Source organism: Thamnophis sirtalis, unplaced genomic scaffold (assembly GCF_051295495.1).
Source record: "Thamnophis sirtalis isolate CommonGarterSnake01/CBP01778 unplaced genomic scaffold, rThaSir2_p1.2 scaffold_15, whole genome shotgun sequence".
Taxonomy (NCBI): domain Eukaryota; kingdom Metazoa; phylum Chordata; class Lepidosauria; order Squamata; family Natricidae; genus Thamnophis; species Thamnophis sirtalis.
The window spans coordinates 7,200,609-7,223,103 of NW_028261395.1; the positions used below are offsets into that span (position 1 = coordinate 7,200,609).

Genomic DNA, 22,495 nt, shown 5'->3' on the forward strand with positions numbered 1-22,495 from the left:
AACCGGTTCGTCAAATCTACCAAACCGGTTAGAGGAGGTTCCACCAGTGGACCCGGAAAGCAGGCCACACCTACAGAAGAGGTTCCAAAAACTTTTGAAACCCACCACTGGTCCTTGGATATGATTATTCTACACTATCATGCTCCTATTTATAAAACTCAGTGCCTCTGTGAAAGGTAAGGATGACTACTGCGTTTGTGGTGCAATCAGAACTTTGCGTGTGTTGAAGTTGTTTTAACGCAAACCAAAGACGCCTTTTAAAAAACAAGTTGACATCCTATTCTTATGCAGGCCAGTGCTGTGTGTGAGGTAATTTAAGGTGGTTCTGACAAGTGTCGTCGGCATCTTCATATCCGGTCACATGGGCGGCAAGCCACTCCCATCCGGTCACATGGGCGGCAAGCCACTCCCACAAAGGAGGCCACACCCACAGAGTAGGTTCGAACAATATTTGAAACCCACCACTGATGAGGATAGAAGTGTAACTGGCTCCATAGTCCAAACTCTTTCTTGCATGAAAGTTAGTGGTGTCTCTCCTGCTTTCCCCAGATTTACAAGTCTAAGGACAGCATCAGAACTACATCTTCAGTATTAGCTTGTTGTTAAAATGCATTTGATTTCTCGGCTTGTTTTGCTTCACAGAAAAGAAAGGGTACCGAAAAACTCAACTGGGCACGAGGGAGATCCCAACGAGAAAATTAAACGAGGAGTTTCTTATAATAACAATAACCATTAGATGGAGTTTTTTTTAAAAAGTCTGCAATACATTCACAATACTTTGAGATTTGTCCTTTTCAAGTTTCAGCCCTTTTTATTTGCTTTGCATTCTGCTTTTCCCCCCGAAGACAAGGCCAATGGATGTCAGTGATTACAAGCATTCAGCTGTAAAATGCTTTCATCTCACATATTATTAGCGTTGTTTTTTTTTCACCAGCTCTTAGTACATACAAACTATATTGATGGGGTTTGGCATTTCTAAAGGGAAATAAGCAAATATTCTTTTGTTTTGCCCGAAGAAAAAGAGCAAAGTCGAATAAGAGTTCCCCTATTCTGAATGGAAGGATATTTTCAGTGTTTTGCCAAAAAAAAAAAAAAATCTACTCAAATACAATATAGCAATAGCAGTAGACTTATATACCGCTTCATAGGGCTTTCAGCCCTCTCTAAGCGGTTTACAGAGAGTCAGCATATTGCCCCCAACAATCCGGGTCCTCATTTTACCCACCTCGGAAGGATGGAAGGCTGAGTCAACCCTGAGCCGGTGAGATTTGAACCGCTGAACTGCTGATCTAGCAGTAGCCTGCAGTGCTGCATTTAACCACTGCGCCACTTCTGGGAGGAATAATTCTTTTAAATAAACATTCCGATACTGAAATAAGATTAGAGATATTGCTTGAGAGTTGACTTGATTCTGAATTGTATGTATTAGCATCACTACAAAACTAGCTTCTCTTTCTCTCCCACTCATAACCTCATCTAGAAATCCATATTGCAGCCTGGTGTTCATGGTGTTATCCTTTGTTGCTTTGTAACTCAGATTTGTGGGAGGGTTTGTTTGTTTGTTTGACAATAAAACATTTTCCCGAGACTCCAAGGAGGCTTTTAAGGAAAACTGCATCTTTAATTAAACGTTTCTTCCTTGCCAGTTGCCTCCATTGCAAGCGTGAGATGAATGCTGAATTAGCCTTTAATTGATTTTTTATTAGTCAGTTTCTATTTCCTATTAGAGGGATTTTATTATTGGTTGCTGTTAAATAAAACAACTTAACTGTGATTAGTGTCTCCTAAACCATAGCAACAGAAGACCAATTAAGTAGCCGTGGACCAAATTGTCATATAGGCAAACATCCTACCCTGTGAAGGGGATGGGAAAAGATTAGCATATGAAACTTGGTTTGAAGAAACAGGGTATTAGATTATCAGGAGATTTCGGAGAAGGCCAATAAAAACAATTTTAGTTCTTCATTAAGTCATTTTAAGGTGAAGTAAAGTCCCTGTAGGACTACAACAACGCAGCATTTGCATGAAAATGTCGAAGTACGATGTTAAGCTACCACATTTCTGCTTTTCAGCAAGTCACTGAATCAAAGAGATGATCGTGCGATGGTTGATTTAGAGAAAGTGTATGGTAAAGTGAATAGTATTAATGGTGAACTTTTGCATGGTAATGGATTTGAAGGACGCTTTTGAATGTGATAAGATTATTATTAGTAATACTGCTATACAAAGCCTTAGTATGACCACGCTTGGAATACTGCATCTGGTTTTGGTCACCACAATATAAAAAAGATGTTGAGATTCTGGGAAGAGCTCAGAGAAGAGCAACAAAGATGATTAGGGGGCTGAAGGCTAAAATATATGAAGAACAGTTACAGGAATTGGTTATGTCGAGCCTATTGAAAAAAGGACCTGGAGAGACATGATAGCAGTGTTCAAATATCTAAGGGCCGACCACAAAGAAAAGAGGGACAAACTATTTTTGATAGCATCTGAAGGCAAGACAAGAAAAAATAGATGGAAAGTAATCAGAGAGAAACAGAATTAAGGAGAAACTTCCTAATAATGAGAACAATTAATTAGCGGAACCGTTTCCTTTCAGAAGTTGTGGGTCCTTCAACACTGGAGAATTTTAAGAAGAGATTGCACAGAAATCTGTCTGAAATGATACAGAGTCTCCTTCTCGAGCAGGGGTTGGACTAGTTGATCTCCAAGGTCCCTTCCAATTCTGTTATTCTATATCTATGTTCTAATGTATGATGGAAGTGAGAATAAATGGAATGCATATAGACTAGGGAGTGAAAAAAGGATGCGTGATGTTTCTTTGGTTGTTTAATATATTTGTGGGTAAATATATAATGAATGTTCATGCTGGTGTGTTAGATGTGTTGGCTGGGGATATATATATTTGTGCTGATGTGTTAGATGTGTTGGCTGGGGATGTGAATATATGGGTATTTTTTTATAAACAGGTGATGCCATGTTTCTTGGCCAAGAATCAAATAATTTGTAGCAAATGTTACATAGATTATATGGTCTCATGAGAAGTATGGATCTGAAAATTAATATAATAAAAATCTAGAGTAAGTAGATTAATTTTTCTGCCTTGTTTATTAAAGAAGGGAGAATGAATGGAGAAATTTTAAGATGTGGAAATGTTAATAGAAAGGGAGAAGATGATGCCTATTACAGTATTTCGAGGAATGAATGCCAAAAGGACAGAAAATGGCCATTTAGAGATAATGAATAAAAAACAAATCTCAAAATGGATTTATGAAGGAAAGGAGAAAGGCAAAAAAAGGGAATGAATCAGATGAATCACTTTCCCCAAAAGTGAGAAAATTAAAGAAAAAAAAAGCAATGCATAAGTTAAGTTGTTAAGTTTACTTTATTGTTATTAGCAATAGCAATTAGACTTATATACTGCTTCATAGGGCTTTCAGCCCTCTCTAAGCGGTTTACAGAGTCAGCATATTGCCCCCAACAACAATCCGGGTCCTCATTTTACCCACCTCGGAAGGATGGAAGGCTGAGTCAACCCTGAGCCGGTGAGATTTGAACAGCCGAACTGCTGAACTGCAGTCAACTGAAGTAGCCTGCAGTGCTGCATTTAACCACTGCGCCACCTCGGCTCTGGTTATTGCACCTTGTACAACGAAATTAAATGCCACTTTCAGGGTACATTACAACTATAAAAATAAAACACAAATAGACATCCTTCACATTCTATACAATTGAATTGAAAACCCGATATTGCATTAGCAAATAAATTGGTCTATGGATGTGATGGAAGTGAGGGTGTTTTGCAAGACTTGGTGTAAATAGTTTTAGCTATTGTTCTTCCTATCTCATTCTTTCATATTCTCTGGCTTGCTGTTTTGTGTGTGTGTGTGTGTGTGTGTGTGTGTGTGTGTGTGTGTGTGTACTCTGCATAATGCTGTTTAAATGGAATAAAGTACCGCTCAATGTATGTACATGTACACTATGTGACTCAAGGAAATTGTCTGCTGAAGAAATTTCTGCTGAAATTTAATTTATCCTTTAAATACAAAATGAAAACAAATGTTTATTACAAATCCAACTGCAGCACTTCAAAGCATTTAAAGGTTACAACGATATTGAATATGTTGGAAAGCTGACAGATTCTGTTCCATTATTTAAGCAGAGAAATGGGATGCATCTCAAAGCTGTTTGAGATGATACACTGTCAGTGTATGGAAAGAACAAAAAATGGATTAAAATGTTTACTGCTACTCTAAAGTAACGTAATGGTGTCCTCGGGAAAGTCAAGAGATTATCAGCTTCAGTTTTAATCCAATTTTACCTAGTTCAGAGAACGTGTTCCCTTAAATGCTCATTCTTTTTTTTCAGTGAGATGCTTAATGCTGTCCTGAACTTTCATCTGCCTGCCTACCAAAAACATGCAGGTTGCCACTAAATCATTTCAGTTGGGCCAATCTTATTGTCCCATCATCCTTGTCTGCCTCAATTATTTAATTATACATTAGGATCAGGGGTGGGTTTCTCGCCCCGTTCCAACCGGTTCGGTTGGAATGGGGCCGGCAGCGTCCTCGTGCACGCGCGCAGTGCACGCATGCGTACTAGCGTCTGTGCGATGCTCCAGCTGTCCCTGGAGGATCGCGCAGGCGCTGTATGCGTCCTGCGCATGCGTGGAAGCACAGAACTCGTCAAAACCGGGTAAGAAGCGCGGGCGGGTGGGTGGGCCCTTCGCCGTTCCCGGAAGTTGCTTACTTCCGGGTTCGCCGACCAACCGTTTCGCGGGGACCGCCGCGAACCGGTTGAAACCCACCCCTGATTAGGATGTATACATCCTGGACATAAATTGCTTCAACTTCTACCCTCAAAATGATGCTATAGGGCACCACAAACCAGAACAACTAGATACAAGGAAAGTTTTTCCCCGAATGCCATCACTCTGCTAAACAACTAATCCCCATTACACCGTCAAATTATCTACTAAGACTGTATTACTATTATTCTTCTCTTCCTTACTAGTACCTATCTCTTGCCACTTATGACTATAACCATGTTGCTTGTATCTTTAAAATTTATATTGTTTTATTTGTTTCCTAGTATAATTTGATTGTGTATTAGTAACTATGACTATCCCTAAGTGTTGTGTCTTATGATTCTTGATGAATGTATTCTATTTCATTTTTCTTTATGTACACTCAAAGACAAATTCCTTGTGTGTCCAATCACACTCCGCCAATAAAGAATTCCATTCTATTCTATTCTATTTGGCCTGCTTTGTGGAAACATGGTTTTTAGTGTCCCCTTTCTTGATCAAATTGGGTTGGGTTTCCTTGACCTGTTTCCCCAGAAAGGAGAAAAAGCTTACATTGGCCTTTGGAGCAATAGCAATAGCAGTAGACTTATATACCACTTCATAGGCCTTACAGGCCTCTCTAAGCGGTTTACAGAGAGTCAGCATATTGCCCCCAACAATCTGGGTCCTCATTTTACCCACCTCGGAAGGATGGAAGGCTGAGTCAACCCTGAGCCGGTGAGATTTGAACCGCTGACCTGCTGATCTAGCAGTAGCCTGCAGTGCTGCATATAACCACTGCGCCACCTTGGCTCCACTTCATGTAATCAATCAGTCAACAAACAATCAGTCCGTCAATCACTCAGTCAGCCTGTCAATCATCCAACTGCTTACATCAACCCAGCTCAATTCTTGCTGTAATTACAAACATTATAATGAAGCAATAAAGGAAGATGAAGAGGCAAGCTACAGCCTCCTCTCGACTTCTTCTTTCCACAAGCAAGTGTGAAAGAGCACATTTAATGGCTCAAGAAAAGCAACACACAAACAACAACAACACTCCTTTCTCCATTCACTTAGCACAGTGGTTCCCAAACTTGGCAACTTTAAGACTTGTGGACTTCAAAGAATTCTGGGAGTTGAAGTCCACAAGTCTTAAAGTTGCCAAGTTTGGGAACCACTGACTTAGCACAAAGTAGTGGAAAGAGGAATGTGCCAATAAGCTGAAGTACAGCAACAGAAAATTGACATAAAATAGAATGCAAATTAACTGCACGTTAATTTTACTTGCAAATACTGGGGTGGCAGGACAGAGGGGAAAAAAACAAGCTTATTGCACTGTGTAACGCATGGAAAAAAGGCATGCAGCTAATCTTTTTGCAAAGTTGCATTTACCCTTCCATTTTACCTTTTCCACCATTCATCAGATATGGTGCCTCTGCATGGAATTTTAAAGTGGAAGAGAATAAGGTTATTCAGCTATGATTAGTGGAATGCTTCTACAAAACTTTGATCAATGAAGAGCAATGCGTTTCCAAAGATTAGAAAGCCAGACAATGTCTTATAATATCACCACGATCAACTATGCCTACTGAAAACTGTTTACAAAGAGACGTGGAATGGTTTCTCCCAATGGCAGCAAAAGGCAAAGTTAACAGCTGAATGCTAGCCAACATAAACTATCCACATAGTTTACTCCAAGCACTTCTCTACTAAGCCTTCTTTTCCAATTGTTCCTGTCGTCCAGTTTTGTCAGAAGGAAGTTGGGAAGGCAGAGATGAATGGGATTTATTTGCGTGTTTACTTTGATGCTCGGAGAAAATAAAATAAAATAAAACCAGACAATGACCCTACCCATTTAACAACAGAAAATATTTAAAAGCAATAGTACAAATACTATGAGTTTCTTACCCTCACTTGACCCACAAATGCATTGGTTTCTTCTTCTTGAACTGTAAAATTTTTGGGAAGAAAAGGATCAAAGACTGGCCCATTATCGTTTACATCTGTTACAACCACATTCACCGTAGCAGTTGAAGTCTATATAAAAACATAAATAAATAAATAAGGTGATGATCCACATAGTTTTATCTTGCTGGTAAAGTTCAATGTTATACTCTGACAAGTACAGGTAGTCCTTGACCATTCATTAAGTGACCGTTCAAAGTTGCAAAGGCATGGAAAAAAAATGACTTATGACATTTTACACAAGAATTATATATTCTTGTATTGGGTAAGTAGGCAATTGTTAATCTGAACTAAGCTGTCATACTCAGCAGAGACCACAAGATTAGACAAGGAGTTCTCAAAAAATAAAAAAGTCACATGAGAAGTATATACTGAGCACTTTCTATGCCTATTTTCCCGTATTTGCAGACTACTGTATCCCTTCTCAATAGTGAAGGTGGAAAAAACAAGAAAAAAATATTCAAAGTATTTTGAACCAATTTCGCTGTTGAAAGCCTTTATTGACAGTGTGTCCTCTCTAGAAACCCCACTATCGAGCCTTCTCTGTGGTCCCCTCTGAAGAGATCACTCCTGAATATATAGTTTCTACTTCTTTTTCTACTCCTAAATTGATGTGTTTTCTACTAGACTGCAAAAAATATAAATAAAAGAGCTTGACAGATAAATGACATCTTTTTATTTATTTATTTATTTATTTTTATTAATTTTTATTTCTCATATATACATTCACAATTATATAATCTCATAACTGTTGTTAATAAAATGTATTTATAACAATTTTTCTCCCCTACAGTTGACAATATAATTGAAATTGCTTTCTTACCATCCCATACACCCATTATTTTACAACAATCCTACTTCTTCTTCCTTCCTTCCCTCCTTCCCTCCTTTCTTCTCTCCTTCCTTCCCTCCTTTCTTCTCTTCTTCTCTCCTTCCTTCCCTCCTTCCTTCCCTCCTTTCTTCTCTCCTTCTCTCCTTCCTTTCCTCCTTCATTCCCTTTCTTCTCTTCTTCCTTCCCTCCTTCCTTCCCTCCTTTCTTCTCTCCTTCCTTCCCTTTCTTCTCTCCTTCTCTCCTTCCTTCCCTCCTTTCTTCTCTCATTCCTTCCCTCCCTTCTTCCTTCTCTCCCTTCTTCCTTCCCTCCCTTCTTCCTTCCCCTCTTTCTTTCCTCCTTCCTTTCCCTCCTTTCTTCTCTCCCTTCCCTCCCTTCCCTCCTTTCTTCTCTCCTTCTCTCCTTCCTTCCCTCCTTTCTTCTCTCCTTCCTTTCCTCCTTCCTTCCCTCCTTTCTTCTCTCCTTCCTTCCCTCCTTTCTTCTCTCCTTCCTTCCCTCCGTCCTTCCCTCCCTTCTTCCTCCCCTCCCTTCTTCCTTCCCCCCTTTCTTTCCTCCTTCCTTTCCCTCCTTTCTTCTCACCTTCTCTCCTTCCTTCCTTTATTGACAGAGTGTCCTTTCTAGAAACCCCACTATCAAGCCTTCTCTGTGGTCTCCTCTGAAGAGATCACTCCTGAATATATAGTTTCTACTATTTTTCTACCCCTAAATTGATGTGTTTTCTACTAGACTGCAAAAAATATAAATAAAAGAGCTTGACAGATAAATGACATCTTATTAGGTGCCTGACAATGAACTATACAGGGATGATTTCTTGGGTTTTTTTTAATGAAGCATTCTTGTAACTAAAGAGGGAGAGTGTTTGTAGCGCAGGGTTGAAATGAGTGGTCCCTGGTGCTCTCTGGAATTGGTTGTTTTCTTGTGGATGTTTCCTTACCCCAACTAGTAACATTATCATGTTGAAGATGTTACCTAGTTTGGGTAATGAGATGTCTGCAAGAAAACAACCAAGCCCAGAGAGCATCAAGGACCCTGCATTCTTGGAAGGATGGCAACATATCTAAATAGGGCAAGAAAAGAGGTTCCACCACAAATGCGCGAACGACAAAAGCGCGGTGACAAAACCACGCCGACAAAATCGCGCCGCCGAATGAGCGCTGAAGCGCGCCGACAACAGCGCGCCGATAGAAGCACGCTGTAACCTAACCCTAAACCTAACCCTAACCCTAAACCTTACCTTAACTTAAATCGCGCTTCTGTTGGCGCGCTGTTGTTGGCGCGCTGTTGTTGGCGCGCTTTTGACATCGCGGTTTTAGCACCGCGGTTTTGTCGGCGCGCTTTTGTCGTTCGCGCATTTGTCGGGTCACGAAGAAAAGAAACAGATTCAGGCCCTGCAAACATATAACTGATTGAAGTTCACTGCCACTCTTATTCATAAATTTGAAAGCTTTAATCTGAAACTGAGTTTTCCACGACAGCAGAGTTCCTCAATCTTTCCGAGTTTGCAGACTGGCGGTGGAGGGAGAGGGGATGGTTCCACGCAATTGGTAGGCAAGCCGGCACACATGCTGCTCCATTTGTACAGGAGGCGGGTGCCCGCACCTGCCAGTTGTGTAAATGGGAGCACATGCTCACTCACTTCTCATATAGGGGTTTGCACACGCTCACTTGCCACTATCACAGGCCAGTTCTGAATGGCCCAACAATCAGTAGAGAGCTGCAGCCCAGGGTTTGGGGACACCTGCTCTATAGGTTTAGAAAATTAAATTTGATCTCCTAAGAAAGTCTGATATTGGAAAATCTTCTCTGGCAATCTTTGAAGTTATTTTTTATCTCTGATGCTGGAATTTGGTATTGGGAAGAGGGAATAAGATGGACACTAGAAGCGTGACCCGTCAAAACCGAGGTCCACTAAAGCGCGCCCGATTAAAGCGCGTACGTGACATCATCATCAGCGCGACAAATACGACCACGGAGAAAAAAGGGCGCTTTAAAAAGCACTTTTAAAGCAAGCCGATTCACATAAAGGTAAGGGTTAGGTTTAGGGTTAGGTTAAGGGTTAGCGTTAGGTTTAGCGTTAGGTTAAGGGTTAGGTATAGGGTTAGGTTTAGGGTTAGGTTAAGGGTTAGGCTTAGGGTTAGGCTTAGGGTTAGGTTTGGGGGGGTTAGGGTAAGGTTTTCGCGTTAATTTTAAGTTTACCGCTCACAGCATGCTGTTTTCGTCGCGCTGTGATGACGTCACGTACGCGCTTTTGTCGAGCGCGCTTTAGTCTACCGCGGTTTTGTGGTGGAACCCACTAGAAGAGGTAGAGGGTCTTTCTCTTCCACCCTCTGTCATGTGTCCCAAGTGGGGGAAATTTAGAACAGAGATTGAACTTTTTTTGAACCATTTATCTCCCATTGCCTGAAATGAGGGCAATTTAACAAACAAAGAAACAAAAATACTGGGACAAGCATCTCTCCATTTCCCCTCTCTCAGGCCAACATGATACCGCACGAGATGAAGTAGAGCTGTCTGCAATGTGTGTGTTTCAATATAGCCAAGACATCATCCATGGCGTGGCTGCTCCATCCCTTTTTCTAAATGGGCCATGATGTATATAACAAAGGGCAGAGCTTCCGTCTTGATAGTTTTGACCTCCCTTATGATAGTCCTGAAGGGACACGGTGGCTCAGTGGCTAAGACACTGAGTTTGTAGATCAGAAAGAACGGCAGTTCGGCGGTTCGACTCCTTAGCGCTGCGTAACGGAGTAAGATCCAATTACTTGTCCCAGCTTCTGCCAACCTAGCAGTTCGAAAGCCCATAAAAATGCAAGTAGAAAAATAGGGACCACCTTTGGTGGGAAGATGACAGCGTTCCATGCGCCTTCGGCATTTAGTCATGCTGGCCACATGACCACGGAAACATTTTCGGACACCGCTGGCTCTTCGGCTTTGAAACGGAGATGAGCACCCCCTAGAGTCAGGAATGACTAGCACATATGTGCGAGGGGAACTTTTACCTTTACAATAGCCCCGAGAGGAAGATTTGGATTATTTTCTACCTGTATCCAGCAAAAGCTAAACCTTGACATTACTCTAAAAAGTACAAATAGTCCTCAAGTTACAACAGTGAGGTTAGGTTAGGTTTGTTTTATTTATATGCCGCCCTATTCCGGGAGGGACTCAGGGCGGCGAACAACTCAAGGGGGAAAGGGAACACAAAGTACAATACAAGTAATTAAAACAACCAAGAATCACACAGCCACACAAGTCGAGGGGGGGGGAAGGAACTCATCATCCCCAGGCCTGCCGGCACAGCCAGGTTTTGACAGCTTTTCGGAAGGCCTGGAGAGAGGTGAGGGTCTGAATCTCTGCGGGGAGTTCGTTCCAGAGGGCCGGAGCTGCCACAGAGAAGGCCCTCCCCCGGGTAATAGCCAGATGGCATTGGCTGGTAGACGGAACCTGGAGGAGGCCAGCCCTGTGTGATCTAATGGGTCTTTGGGAGGTAATAGGCAGCAGGCGGTCTCTCAAGTACCCAGGTCCAATACCATGAAGGGCTTTATAAGTTACGACTAGCACTTTGAAGCGTATCCGGTTCATTAGTTCATTAGTGACTGTTACAGGGACACTGAAAAATGTGACTTCTGACCATTTTTCACACTTTCACACATGACCATTGCAGCATCCCCATGGTCATGTGATCAAAATATAGACACTTGGAAACTGACTCGTATTTATGATGGTTGCAGTGTCCCGGGGTCGTGTGATCAACTTTTGAGAACGTCTGACAAACGAAATCAATGGGAAAGCCAATTCACTTAATAACCCTGTTACTAACTTAACAACTGCAGTGATTCACTTAACAACTGTAGCAAGAAAGGTAAAACAGTGATTCACTTAACAACCATCTCACTTAGCAACAGAAATGTTAGGCTCAATTGTGGTGGTAAATCGAGGACTACCTGTATCCAATCTGTCTAACTGGTGAATCCCGATATTGACCTACTCCCACTGAAAGCTGAACAACTGGATTCATTTGTTCATTTATGCTGAATTCACACTTCTACTGGATGCTACAGAAAGGATGACTCAATTTTCTCTGCTCTTTACAACCTCCAGAAACCCACAGGAATCACAACATTTGATTTCTAAGTATTCTGTTGAAAATATGGCTGCAGTTTCTGCTGAGAACAACTTGACCATTTCAAGTAGACTGCGTGGGAAGAAATGTTTTCTTCCTGAAATCTATGGGGAAAATACTTCAAAGTACAATGTTCCTAATCTCTCTGAGAGTAATGACACATCATGAAGTCCCATTAGTCCCAAAGCAGCTTCAACATATTTCAAGATGTGCAGCCACATGAAATATGCATGCTGGCTGCTCCAGCCAACTCACATCTTGCAGAAAATGTGAAAAAGGAAGAAAAACTCTCAGATGAAAATACCTAACCATCTTTTCGTTCCGAAATTAATACGGATCCCAAATTATTCTCTCTCTCCCCTGCCAATGAATCCTCATAGGAATATGATGAAACAAACAAGATTTATTGAGAATCACACATGAACATGCCAGAAACTCAGTTAAAATTGCTGTGCCTCCCTAACTGTTCTGGTTCCACCACAAAACCGCGTTTGACTAAACCGCGCTCGACGAAACCGCCTAGCTGACGTCATCAACAGCGCGACAACAGCGTGGAGACAGAAGCACGCTGTAAACGCTAAACCTAAAATTAACCCCTAAACCTAAACCTAACCCCACTAAACCTAAACCTAACCCCACTAAACCTAAACCTAATTCTAAACCTAACCCTTAAACTAACCCTAAACCTAACCCTAAACCTAACCCTTAACCTAACCCTAAACCTAAACCTAATCCTAACCCTTAACCTAACCCTAAACCTAACCCTAACCCTAAAGCTAACCCTAAACCTAACCCTTACCTTAAGTTGAATCGGCTTGCTTTGAAAGCGCTATTTAAAGCGCCCTTCTTTCTCCGCGCTCGCTGTTGTCGCCCTGCTGATGATGTCAGCGACGCGGTTTAATCGGGCGCGGCTTAGTCGAGCGTGGTTTTGTCGTGCCACGAACTGTTCTATCACTTTTCCTGGCCCTTTAACAATCTTTAATAATAAATTCTAATATAAGAGGGTGGGGGCAACCTGGTAACCATATTAGCAATTCCATGTAACTTGTTATGCGAAACAAGATACTTTGCATGTGCTTTAAAAATGTCTATTTGTTGCTGATAACTCATTAATGTATTGACCGGTGAAGAGGACTCATCAAACAAGAGTAAGACATTCATTAGAGTCCATGCCAAAATTGAAGTTCGGCTACTGTGTGATGCACAGTTGGGTTATACATCTTCTTAATGAAAAACCACAGTAGATTCATCCTTTCTCGCCTTATACAACGGAGTTTGCAGTAATTAGGAGGGGGAAATAAAAAGATGCAAATGTGACTTTTCTGCCAAAAAGGTGTAGCCACAGTGATAGTTAACTAACCAGTCTGAAACAAGTGAAGCAGGAATTCCATTCCGTTCCTTATTATATTCTTGCTGAGGCAGAAAAATGCAACTTCAAATGTTATGAAGTATGGATTCCCACCCCCCACCCAAAGCTTTCCATTTAGAACGAAATAAATGAAAATGAACTAATACCTGAAGAGCTAATAAGTGCAGCCTGCATTGCATGGAGATTTTCTCCTTCAGTAATGATATATTCATTAGAAAACCTGCACTATGAAGCAGACAGGTGATGCTCTCAAAATCTCCAGACCGGTGCTATACAGGGCGGGGCATAACCTTTTCCTAGGGGGTCACAGCAACACTTGTAATAACAACACAAATAATTCATACACCATTCGAAAGCCCATCAAAAACTGAGTTTATTGACACGATTTAATAGTCAGTATGACCACCATTAGCCCTTCGAACAGCATTCAAACGAGGTGGATAAGAACACAACAAATCTTCAAACAGTTCCGTTCGATTTTCCAGATTTTTCAACACAGTTTCCAAATTCATTCTCAAAGTTTCAACTGAAACAAATTTAACATTTAATAGCTCATTCAATTCAGTTTTTTATGGGCTTTAAAATGAGGTGTCGCGGAAGTTGTAAACTGCTGTCGATCTTGCTGTGACCCCCTAGGAAAAGGTTATGCCCCACCCTGGAAAATCTGGAAAATCGAACGGAACTGTTTGAAGATTTGTTGTGTTCTTATCCACCTCGTTTGAATGCTGTTCGAAGGGCTAATGGTGGTCATACTGACTATTAAATCGTGTCAATAAACTCAGTTTTTGATGGGCTTTCGAATGGTGTATGAATTATTTGTGTTGTTATTACAAGTGTTGCTGTGACCCCTTAGGAAAAGGTTATGCCCCGCCCTGTACATGCAGGACTTTTTATCCTTAGCTTTCTGATTAGAATTTTCATGGTCTTCCCATTTTCATTTAGCGCCTTTGAGAATCAATAAATTGGACATCACTGGGCTAGAGTAGGGGGTCACCAATCGCTGGGCTGTAGATCAGCACTGGGCTGTAGCATGCCAGCAACTGGGCTGCACAGAGAAGTGGAGCCCCATCTACAGGATTCAGGCAGCATGCAAGAGCCACGGTGGTGTTGATGCAGGAGAGGGTGCACAGGTAAACCCACCAGTGGCTGGCCAGGTTAGGTGGTCTTAATAGAATGGACCTTATAAATTCATATTAGCTTGGCTTTTCATCCTAGTGCCCTGGAGTTCCAAAGTTGACTTTTAGCTGGAGTGAACTTTCTCTCCAACTTCCTCATAAGTATTAAAAATAGGGCTGAACAGTGTGGCAAGACCCTGTAAAGGAGGGGCACAGGAAGCCAGACGTGGGTGAGAGATAGAACAGAGGTAAAAACTGCTGACAGCTTAAGACATTATAGGAACTTCTCTTTTTTGTATTTCTCCTATGTACTTCTCTGTAACATTCCAAATGAACTTCTGTTTTTCGAAATGTCATGCTTGTCTCGTGTATGGAAACGTCTTGAGAATGCACAGTGTGGAACACGGCATAAAAGTAGCATCCTGGGCAGAGCCCAGGCAGTTCAGATTTTGGTGTGTGAACACGCTGAACTCGATGCATCAAATAAACCTGTTTCTCTCACCTTCGTGGTCTCAAGTCCTGGTCTTTCGTAAGTAGATTACAAACATCAATCTGCTGCAACAGTGTAGTGGTTAGAATGCAGTATTGATGGCTACTTCTGCTGACTGATGGCTGCCTGCAATTTGGGAGTTTCAATCTCACCAGGCTCAAAGTTGACTCAGCCTTCCATCCTTCCGAGGTGGGTAAAATGAGGACTCAGACTGTGTGGGGCAATATGCTGACTTTGTAAACCGCTTAGAGAGGGCTGCAAAGCACTGTGAAGAGGTATATAAGTCTAAATGCTATTACTATTGCTTAAACCATGCCCCCTCCAGTCAACCCCTGAGCCGGTGAGATTTGAACAGCCGAACTGCAGAACTGCAGTCAGCTGAAGTAGCCTGCAGTGCTGCATTTAACCACTGCGCCACCTCGGCCACATGGTCTATGCTGGTATGAGAACACACAATTTATCAAACACACTGATCCCAGAACCATTTTCAACCTGTTTTTATTGTAAACGCACTGCCATTGTTTACCTTAGCAGAAGGTTATTAAATGCTGACATTAAAAGTAATCCCAGTTCACCAAATTAATATATATTTCAGGGCTGTGAAGTGCTAAAGCACTATATAGAGTAGAATTGCCCATACTTCAAAGAAAAATAATATCATGGTCTCTAGCGTGTAAATTGTATGCATTCTTTGAACTAGCTAATAAACAGCTTATTTTGCATGAATCAGAATGGAGCTGGAAGGGACCTTGGAGGTCTTCTAGTCCAGCCTCCTGCTCAACCAGGAGATCCTATACCATTTCAGACAAATGGCTGTCCAATCTCTTCTTCGAAACCTCCAGTGATGGAAGAGTGCCATCTTGTAACAAGAGATCTGAATGTGCTTGATTGCTATTGAATGCAGCCGCGTGAGCGATCGGTTCACCCACGTAACACCTATCCTCCGCGAGCTGCACTGGCTGCCTATTGGCTTCAAGGCGCTAGTCGTCACTTATAAAGCCCTTCATGGTATTGGACCTGGGTACTTGAGAGACTGCCTGCTGCCAATCACCTCCGCTAGACCGATTAGATCCCACAGATTAGGCCTCCTCCGAATTCCATCCGCCGGCCAGTGTCGACTGGCGACTACCCGGAGGAGAGCCTTCTCTGTGGCTGCTCCAACCCTCTGGAACGAACTCCCCGTGGAGATTCGAACCCTCACCACCCACCAGGCCTTCCGCAAAGCCCTTAAAACCTGGCTGTTCCGACAGGCCTGGGGCTAAAGAGCTGTTGCCCCCGTCTCGAATGGTATGACTGTGGTGTGTTTTTAAACTATGTATTGTTATGTTTCGTCTTTTATTTTTTGTCTGTACCCCCCTTCCTCGATTTGAATTGTGAGCCGCCCTGAGTCCCCTTCGGGGGGAAAGGGCGGCATATAAATATAATAAAATCAATCAATCAATCAATATTGATTCATAAGTACAACAAGTATCCCAATTCTCTAGCTAGCAGCTACTCTAACTTGTGAACTTCCACCCTGAGTAATAGTAGAAAACCTTCATTGTGATTTTCATTATAACTTTGTCACACATCGTTTCAAAATTCTTTCCCAAGTGTCTGGGGGGGAAAAAATGAAAAGAAATTGTGCCCATGTCCTATTACCCATAGGGAAGTTCCCAGGACAGAATCTTATAAAAGGTTTGTATAGGTCAAAGCAAGTAGCTCAGGCTATGGATTCCAGTTTTGTGTTGGATCAATCCTTGGGGATTCCCCTGACAACGTGTGATGTTTGAATTGGCCAAAACAGAACAATGAAATGTCAGAGGATATGGCACAAACCACTGGAGTAGCAGCATTACAAGCATCGGTAGAAATGTTTTGGACATAAGAGGGAATTGCTTTATATTAGAAACGTTAGGGGGGGGGGGAAAGTAACCAAAGGTTGTGGCTCGCTGTTTTTTTTTAGTTTCCTGCTTCTTTGCTCACAGCTGCAGACACATTTTTTATATTTCTGCAAGGAACTTACCCCATCTGGTCGGCCATCTGAAGCTGTAACAATCAAAATGTAGCGATCGGTGCTTTCTCGGTCTAAAGGCTTTCCTAAGGCTAGCAGCCCGGATCTAGCAATAAAACAAATATGCACGTTACAACAAAGTATGGCTCTTAAAGGGTGACAAGCTTATTGATATGCAAAGGGCTTTGATTTGTATTAGCAAACATTTCTATTTTAGAATGGACTTTGGGGGATGATTTTTCTGTGGCATAAGGTTGGTTTTTGAGATTTAATAACTGCATATGATAGATAGATAGATGGATGGATGGATGATAGATGTAGATGCAGATGACGAGATAGATAGATCTAAACATAATGTGTGTGTGTGTGTGTGTGTGCATGTGTGTGTGTGTGTATGTGTGTGGGTAGGTAGGTAGGTAGGTAGGTAGGTAGATAGATAGATAGATAGATAGATAGATAGATATAGATAGATAGATAGATAGATAGATAGATATAGATAGATAGACAGATAGAAAGTTCGATACATCGTCAGAAAGATCGATAGATACGTTAGAGAGAGAGAGATGGGTAGATGGGTAGATGGGTAGATGGATGGGTAGGTAGGTAGGTAGGTAGGTAGGTAGGTAGGTAGGTAGATAGATAGATAGATAGATAGATAGATAGATAGATAGATAGATAGATAGATAGATAGATAGATAGATAGATAGATAGATATTTCTCTCTCTAGGAACACTGAGAATATATCTGCTGAATAAAACTCCACATTGGTAAGATGAAGGGCATCTGGCCATTAAAACACTCCGCTACCTCCAGCTGCACAGAGTCCATCCTGTGAGGGATTATGGGGTTGGAGGAGGAGGAGGAAGAAGAAGAAGAAATGTGTGTGTGAGAGAGAGAGGGAGGGAGGGAGGGAGGGGGAGGGAGGGAGGGAGGGAGGGAGAGAGAGAGAGAGAGAGAGAGAGAGAGAGAGAGAGAGAGAGAATGAGTTTAAAAATTGAAGATTTTGTAATATATGGTTATACTAGTGGTCCCAGCACTGAACTGACAGGATATGTGTCTTAAAACACAAACAATAATGAAATGCCCTTAAAATCAGATTATTTCAATGCAACTGCGATAAAAATGACCGATCCAGATTTAAAGAACTCTGCTGCTGTGCACCAGCCTGGACCTGGAGATCTTTGAAAGGTGCTCTTGTTGGGAGTCTTGCCTATAAATAATGGCAATCATGGTTCTACGGCTTATTTTTGTGAACTGCAGTGGAAGACCTGGATGAGAAGTGGCATATCTTAAATAAATAATATTATATGCTCTAGTTCTCTTCTGTTCTCCCAGACTTCTCCTTTTCTCACCAAAAACTTTTACCCCATAAGAATAAATAAACAAACAGAAATAAATAAATAAGTTCAACTAGAGTTAAGAATGTATGTATATCACTTTGTTAGAAACTGAATTACTCCTACTAGGTTTGTTTAAAACAGGTGCAAGAAACTTGTATATCTCTAGGTCTTGCTGAAATACAATTTCCAATATTTCCAGCCAGTGTAGATACAGTAGTATTTTGGTACTTATCAATAATTGGTCTCATTGGCACAATGAATACTATGAGTACCAAATACACGTTTCTCATAAGGAATAATGTAGTGAGTCACAAGGCAACCAAGGTTCCACCACAAATGCGCGAACGACAAAAGCGCGCCTGACTAAACCGCGGTGACAAAACCGCGCCGACGAATGAGCGCTGAAGCACGCCGACAACAGCGCGCTGACAGAAGCGCGCTGTAACCCTAACCCTAAACCAAACCCTAAACCTAACGCTAAACCTAACCCTATACCTAACCCTAACCCTAACCCTCAACCTTACCTTAACTTTAATCGCGCTTTTGTTGGCGCGCTTTTGTTGGCGCGCTGTTGTCGGCGCGCTTTTGACATCGCGGTTTTAGCACCGTGGTTTTGTCGGCGCGCTTTTGACGTTCACGCATTTGTCGGGTCACGGGCAACCAACACCAACAAGTTTTAGTTTGTGCACTGAGTATCAAACAAACGACGAGTATCGTGACAAGGTTTTCACATCAAAATGGATTGAGTACCAAATTTGATGAGTTTCAAAGCAGTTGAGAGCACCAAGGTACCACTTCGAGGGAAAGAGTTGCCAAAAGCTTTGTTTGATAATGCCTGGAAGCCTGATATTCGCTGCCCCTTATTTGAAGTATGCAATGGAACATTAATAAAGAAAAAAATGGTTAATGTTGTACTGAATTAAAAATTGAGATGAGGTAGATGGTAGAAAAGAAGCTCTTAACAGAGATATGCCCACAAAATGGCGAGAGGAAAATCTGGTTTAATATCAAAACAAGATGAAGGCATGCACAACAGACCTCTGCAATTCACCTGAGTATAAGAAGGCGAGTGGGAGGGAGTGGGGATAAAGCATAGTTCTGTGGAGTTGATTTCTTGGTTTGGTATACATGGTGGTGCTGACAGATAAATACCCAAGAGACTGGAAAAATCAACAACAACTGTTGTGCGGTCCCAGAACTACTTCTACATTTCTTTATGCAAAATGACCAGGACATTATATTGTTCCAGTTACCCAATAAAACAAAACAAAACAGAAGTTATAAGCATTCACAAAACATCTGGGATATTTCAAGTAAACATAATAGTGGGTGCCAGGGGAGGCAGGTGTTTATCCGAAAATGTAGTTGCTACTTTCTTCATAGACAGAATTTACCTGTCTGACATCAATTGAAGGTAAAGAGAAGTAGCGAACAAAATCTAGTAAATAAGCATCAAATAAACAGAGTATAGTATGTGCTAGATTTTAAAGTAACATGATTGCACTTGTATACTGTTGCTTTTTTAATTCTAGTGTAAAAATAGGAAGCTGAATATATTGATAGATAGTAGAAATACACCGAAGGGAGGAGCAGAGGGAAAGAAGAAAGAGGGGTAGAGAGGGTGGGAGAGAGGATTGGAGGGAGGGTGAGATGGAAGGGAGGGAGTGTGTTGGGAGAGAGGAGTGATAGAGGGGGAGGGGAAGTAGGGTAGAGGGGAATGTTGGAGGGAAGAAAGGAAAGTTGGAGGGGGGTGAAAGAAAGGGTGTATGGAGGGTTGAAGTGGTATATTGGGTTTGTATTTTGGGGGGTATTGTTGACAAGAATGGCTGTGTTTATTGTTCAATGTTATATGGCCCCGGTTATGCACAGTATATATGTGACTGTATGAAATGAAAATGAAAATAAAACATATTTACAGAAGCATCAAATAAACAGAGTAAGAAAATAAAACAGAAATAGAATGCAATAAAAATGCTGAATTTCATTATTAAATTTATAACTTTTTCCTCAATACAATAAAAGAGAGTCCCTGCCCCAAATTAATATGATTGAAATCAAAATTCATCATTAAGAAGAAATTGAATGGAGGGACAATGTATCATGTAAAAGGTGGATGGGATAGTTGGAAATTGACTTCCATTCAGACTTCTAGACAGCCTTAATAAAAAGAAAATTAAGATTGTCTAAGGGATAAATAGATGTGTGTTTGTGTGATGTGGAGCAGTCAGACAATCAAAGCGTAAGAAAATAAATGTTTTGAATAATTTAAAGGAAACTTATTTGACCCAAGAATTCTAAAGATGATAAAATATTTATATGCAAGTTGCTACTACATCTCCCATACTACCTTATTTATAAATTCACAATATTTGATGAACTGCCATTCGTGTAAAGTAGTGTGAATTAAGTCTCTCACATTGAAATCAACCAGAAATCTAATATTCAGTTGTATACTTGAGGCACCATACATTTGGCCACATACATGAGAATAAACTCTAGCAAACTCAATGGAACTTCTGAATAATAATGCACTCGATTGAATCGCAATACTACTACTTAATTTGTAAAAGAACTAGCTGAGAAGATTTTTGGCAGACCAAATATTACATTTAGTTCCCTGCTGTTGAAATGAAACGGCTGAGAAGAATTTCTTTATGTCTCTTGTTATAGCATAGGAGTATAATTCAACTGAGCCGGTGGAGAATTAGAATAGGGTAAATTGAGTATTTGTTCATAATGAAGTTCTTGTATTTGTGAGGATGTTATAGAGAAGAATGACATGGGGATATTTTTATGTCCCTTGTTCAAATGTTCGACTTTTTCCTGATCCTTGCCAAGCTAAAAAAACGGTACTCACGAATAACTGGGTGAATGAAATATGTATGTGCTTTGGCAGAACAAAGGAGCTCAAGTCATTGAAAAGCAAAATGTAGGAAATAATAGGCTACGTTAACATTATAGGACTATAGACTGAATACTTGAGCCACAACTGAGAATGTTTAGTTTAGTTTAGTTTAGTTTAGTTTCCCTTTATTTGTATGCCGCCCTTTTCCCTGGGAGGACTCAGGGCGGCTCACAGATCAAAAAGGGGGGGGGGGGAAGACAAACAATATTCCACATGGAGACAATACAACATATTAAAAAGAGAGCACAACAGTCATACAATCACACAATTCGGGCGGGGTTAGAATCTTAACCCCAGGCCAGCCGGGACAGCCAGATCTTTAAAGCGGCGCGGAAGGACTGAAGGGTGGTGAGGGTCCGAATCTCCACGGGGAGTTCGTTCCAGAGGGTCGGAGCAGCCACCGAGAAGGCTCTCCTCCGGGTAGTTGCCAGTCTGCACTGGCTGGAAGATGGAATTCGGAGGAGGCCTAATTGATGCGATCGGATCAGTCTAGTGGAGGTAATTGGCAGTAGGCGGTCACTCAAGTACCCAGGGCCTTTATGTAAGGGCCTTTCTCCACTTGCATGTTAACAATCTTCAAAGATCCTCTGATATGTCCCATTACGTTGCTTTCATCTTGTTCCCAACCTTTTGAGTGAGGTTTCCATAAGTTGGCTGCATTGCTGTTAACATAGCATTTTGCCCATAATAAAAAAATAATAATGTTCAGCCTTCCGAGATTTGTAGCATTTTCTAACCTTGCTGGTAGTGGTAGTCAGAGGACCTACTGATAGAAAGCGATGGATGATATTTCAACCTAGGGGAGATATGCTCTTTACTCTCGGACCCCTGAAGATTTTTCACTTCTACCATTCTCTATTTCTTCATCCTATCCTCCGCGAGCTGCACTGGCTACCTGTCGATCTCCGGGTGCGCTTCAAGGTGCTACTTGTCACCCATAAAGCCCTACATGGTAGTGGATCTGGGTACTTGAGAGACCGCCTACTGCCAATTACCTCCACGCGACCTATTAGATCTCATCGATTAGGCCTCCTCCGAGTTCCATCTGCTGGTCAATGCTGACTGGCAAGTACGCGGAGGAGAGCCTTCTCGGTGGCAGCTCCGAATCCTATGGAACTATCTCCCCATGGAGATTCGTACCCTCACCACCCTCCAGACCTTCCGCACAGCCCTCAGAATCTGGCTATCCCGTCAGGCCTGGGGCTAAGACTGTAACCCGCCCGAATGGTATGAATGTTGTGTTTTTAATTATGTATTGTCTTATATGTTAAAAGTTTGTCCCTCCCCCTTGGGTTGTGAGCCGCCCTGAGTCCCCCCAGGGAAAAGGGCGGCATATAAATAAACTTCTACAATCTACAATCTACAATCTACAATCCTCACTAAGAGCAAGGAAGCAGGCTTGGAGTTCTTGGAAAGAGTTAAGAATATGTGGTAGAGAAAGAGACAGGACTGTCCTATAACCAGTCATCTTGGCCAGAAAGTTAATTTCTGACTATCACTTGAAAGTCGTGTAGAAATTCAGAAAAGGGATGGAATTTTTCAGTAGCCTGGATAGGATAATATAGAGCTTGCACAAATT

The 22,495-nt window shown here is 41.6% G+C and overlaps 1 protein-coding gene across 1 annotated transcript in view; it reads right to left on the bottom strand.

The window, feature by feature from the left end:
* Positions 1 to 22,495, bottom strand: part of PCDH15 (protocadherin related 15) — an 810,754-nt gene that overhangs the window by 189,266 nt on the left and 598,993 nt on the right. Inside the window, exons 21-22 of the mRNA XM_087701782.1 lie at positions 16,684 to 16,777; positions 6,698 to 6,826 (exon numbers count right to left, since the gene is read on the bottom strand). Coding sequence (XP_087557908.1) covers positions 6,698 to 6,826; positions 16,684 to 16,777 — 223 coding nt within the window. The remainder of the gene's footprint in view (positions 1 to 6,697; positions 6,827 to 16,683; positions 16,778 to 22,495) is intronic.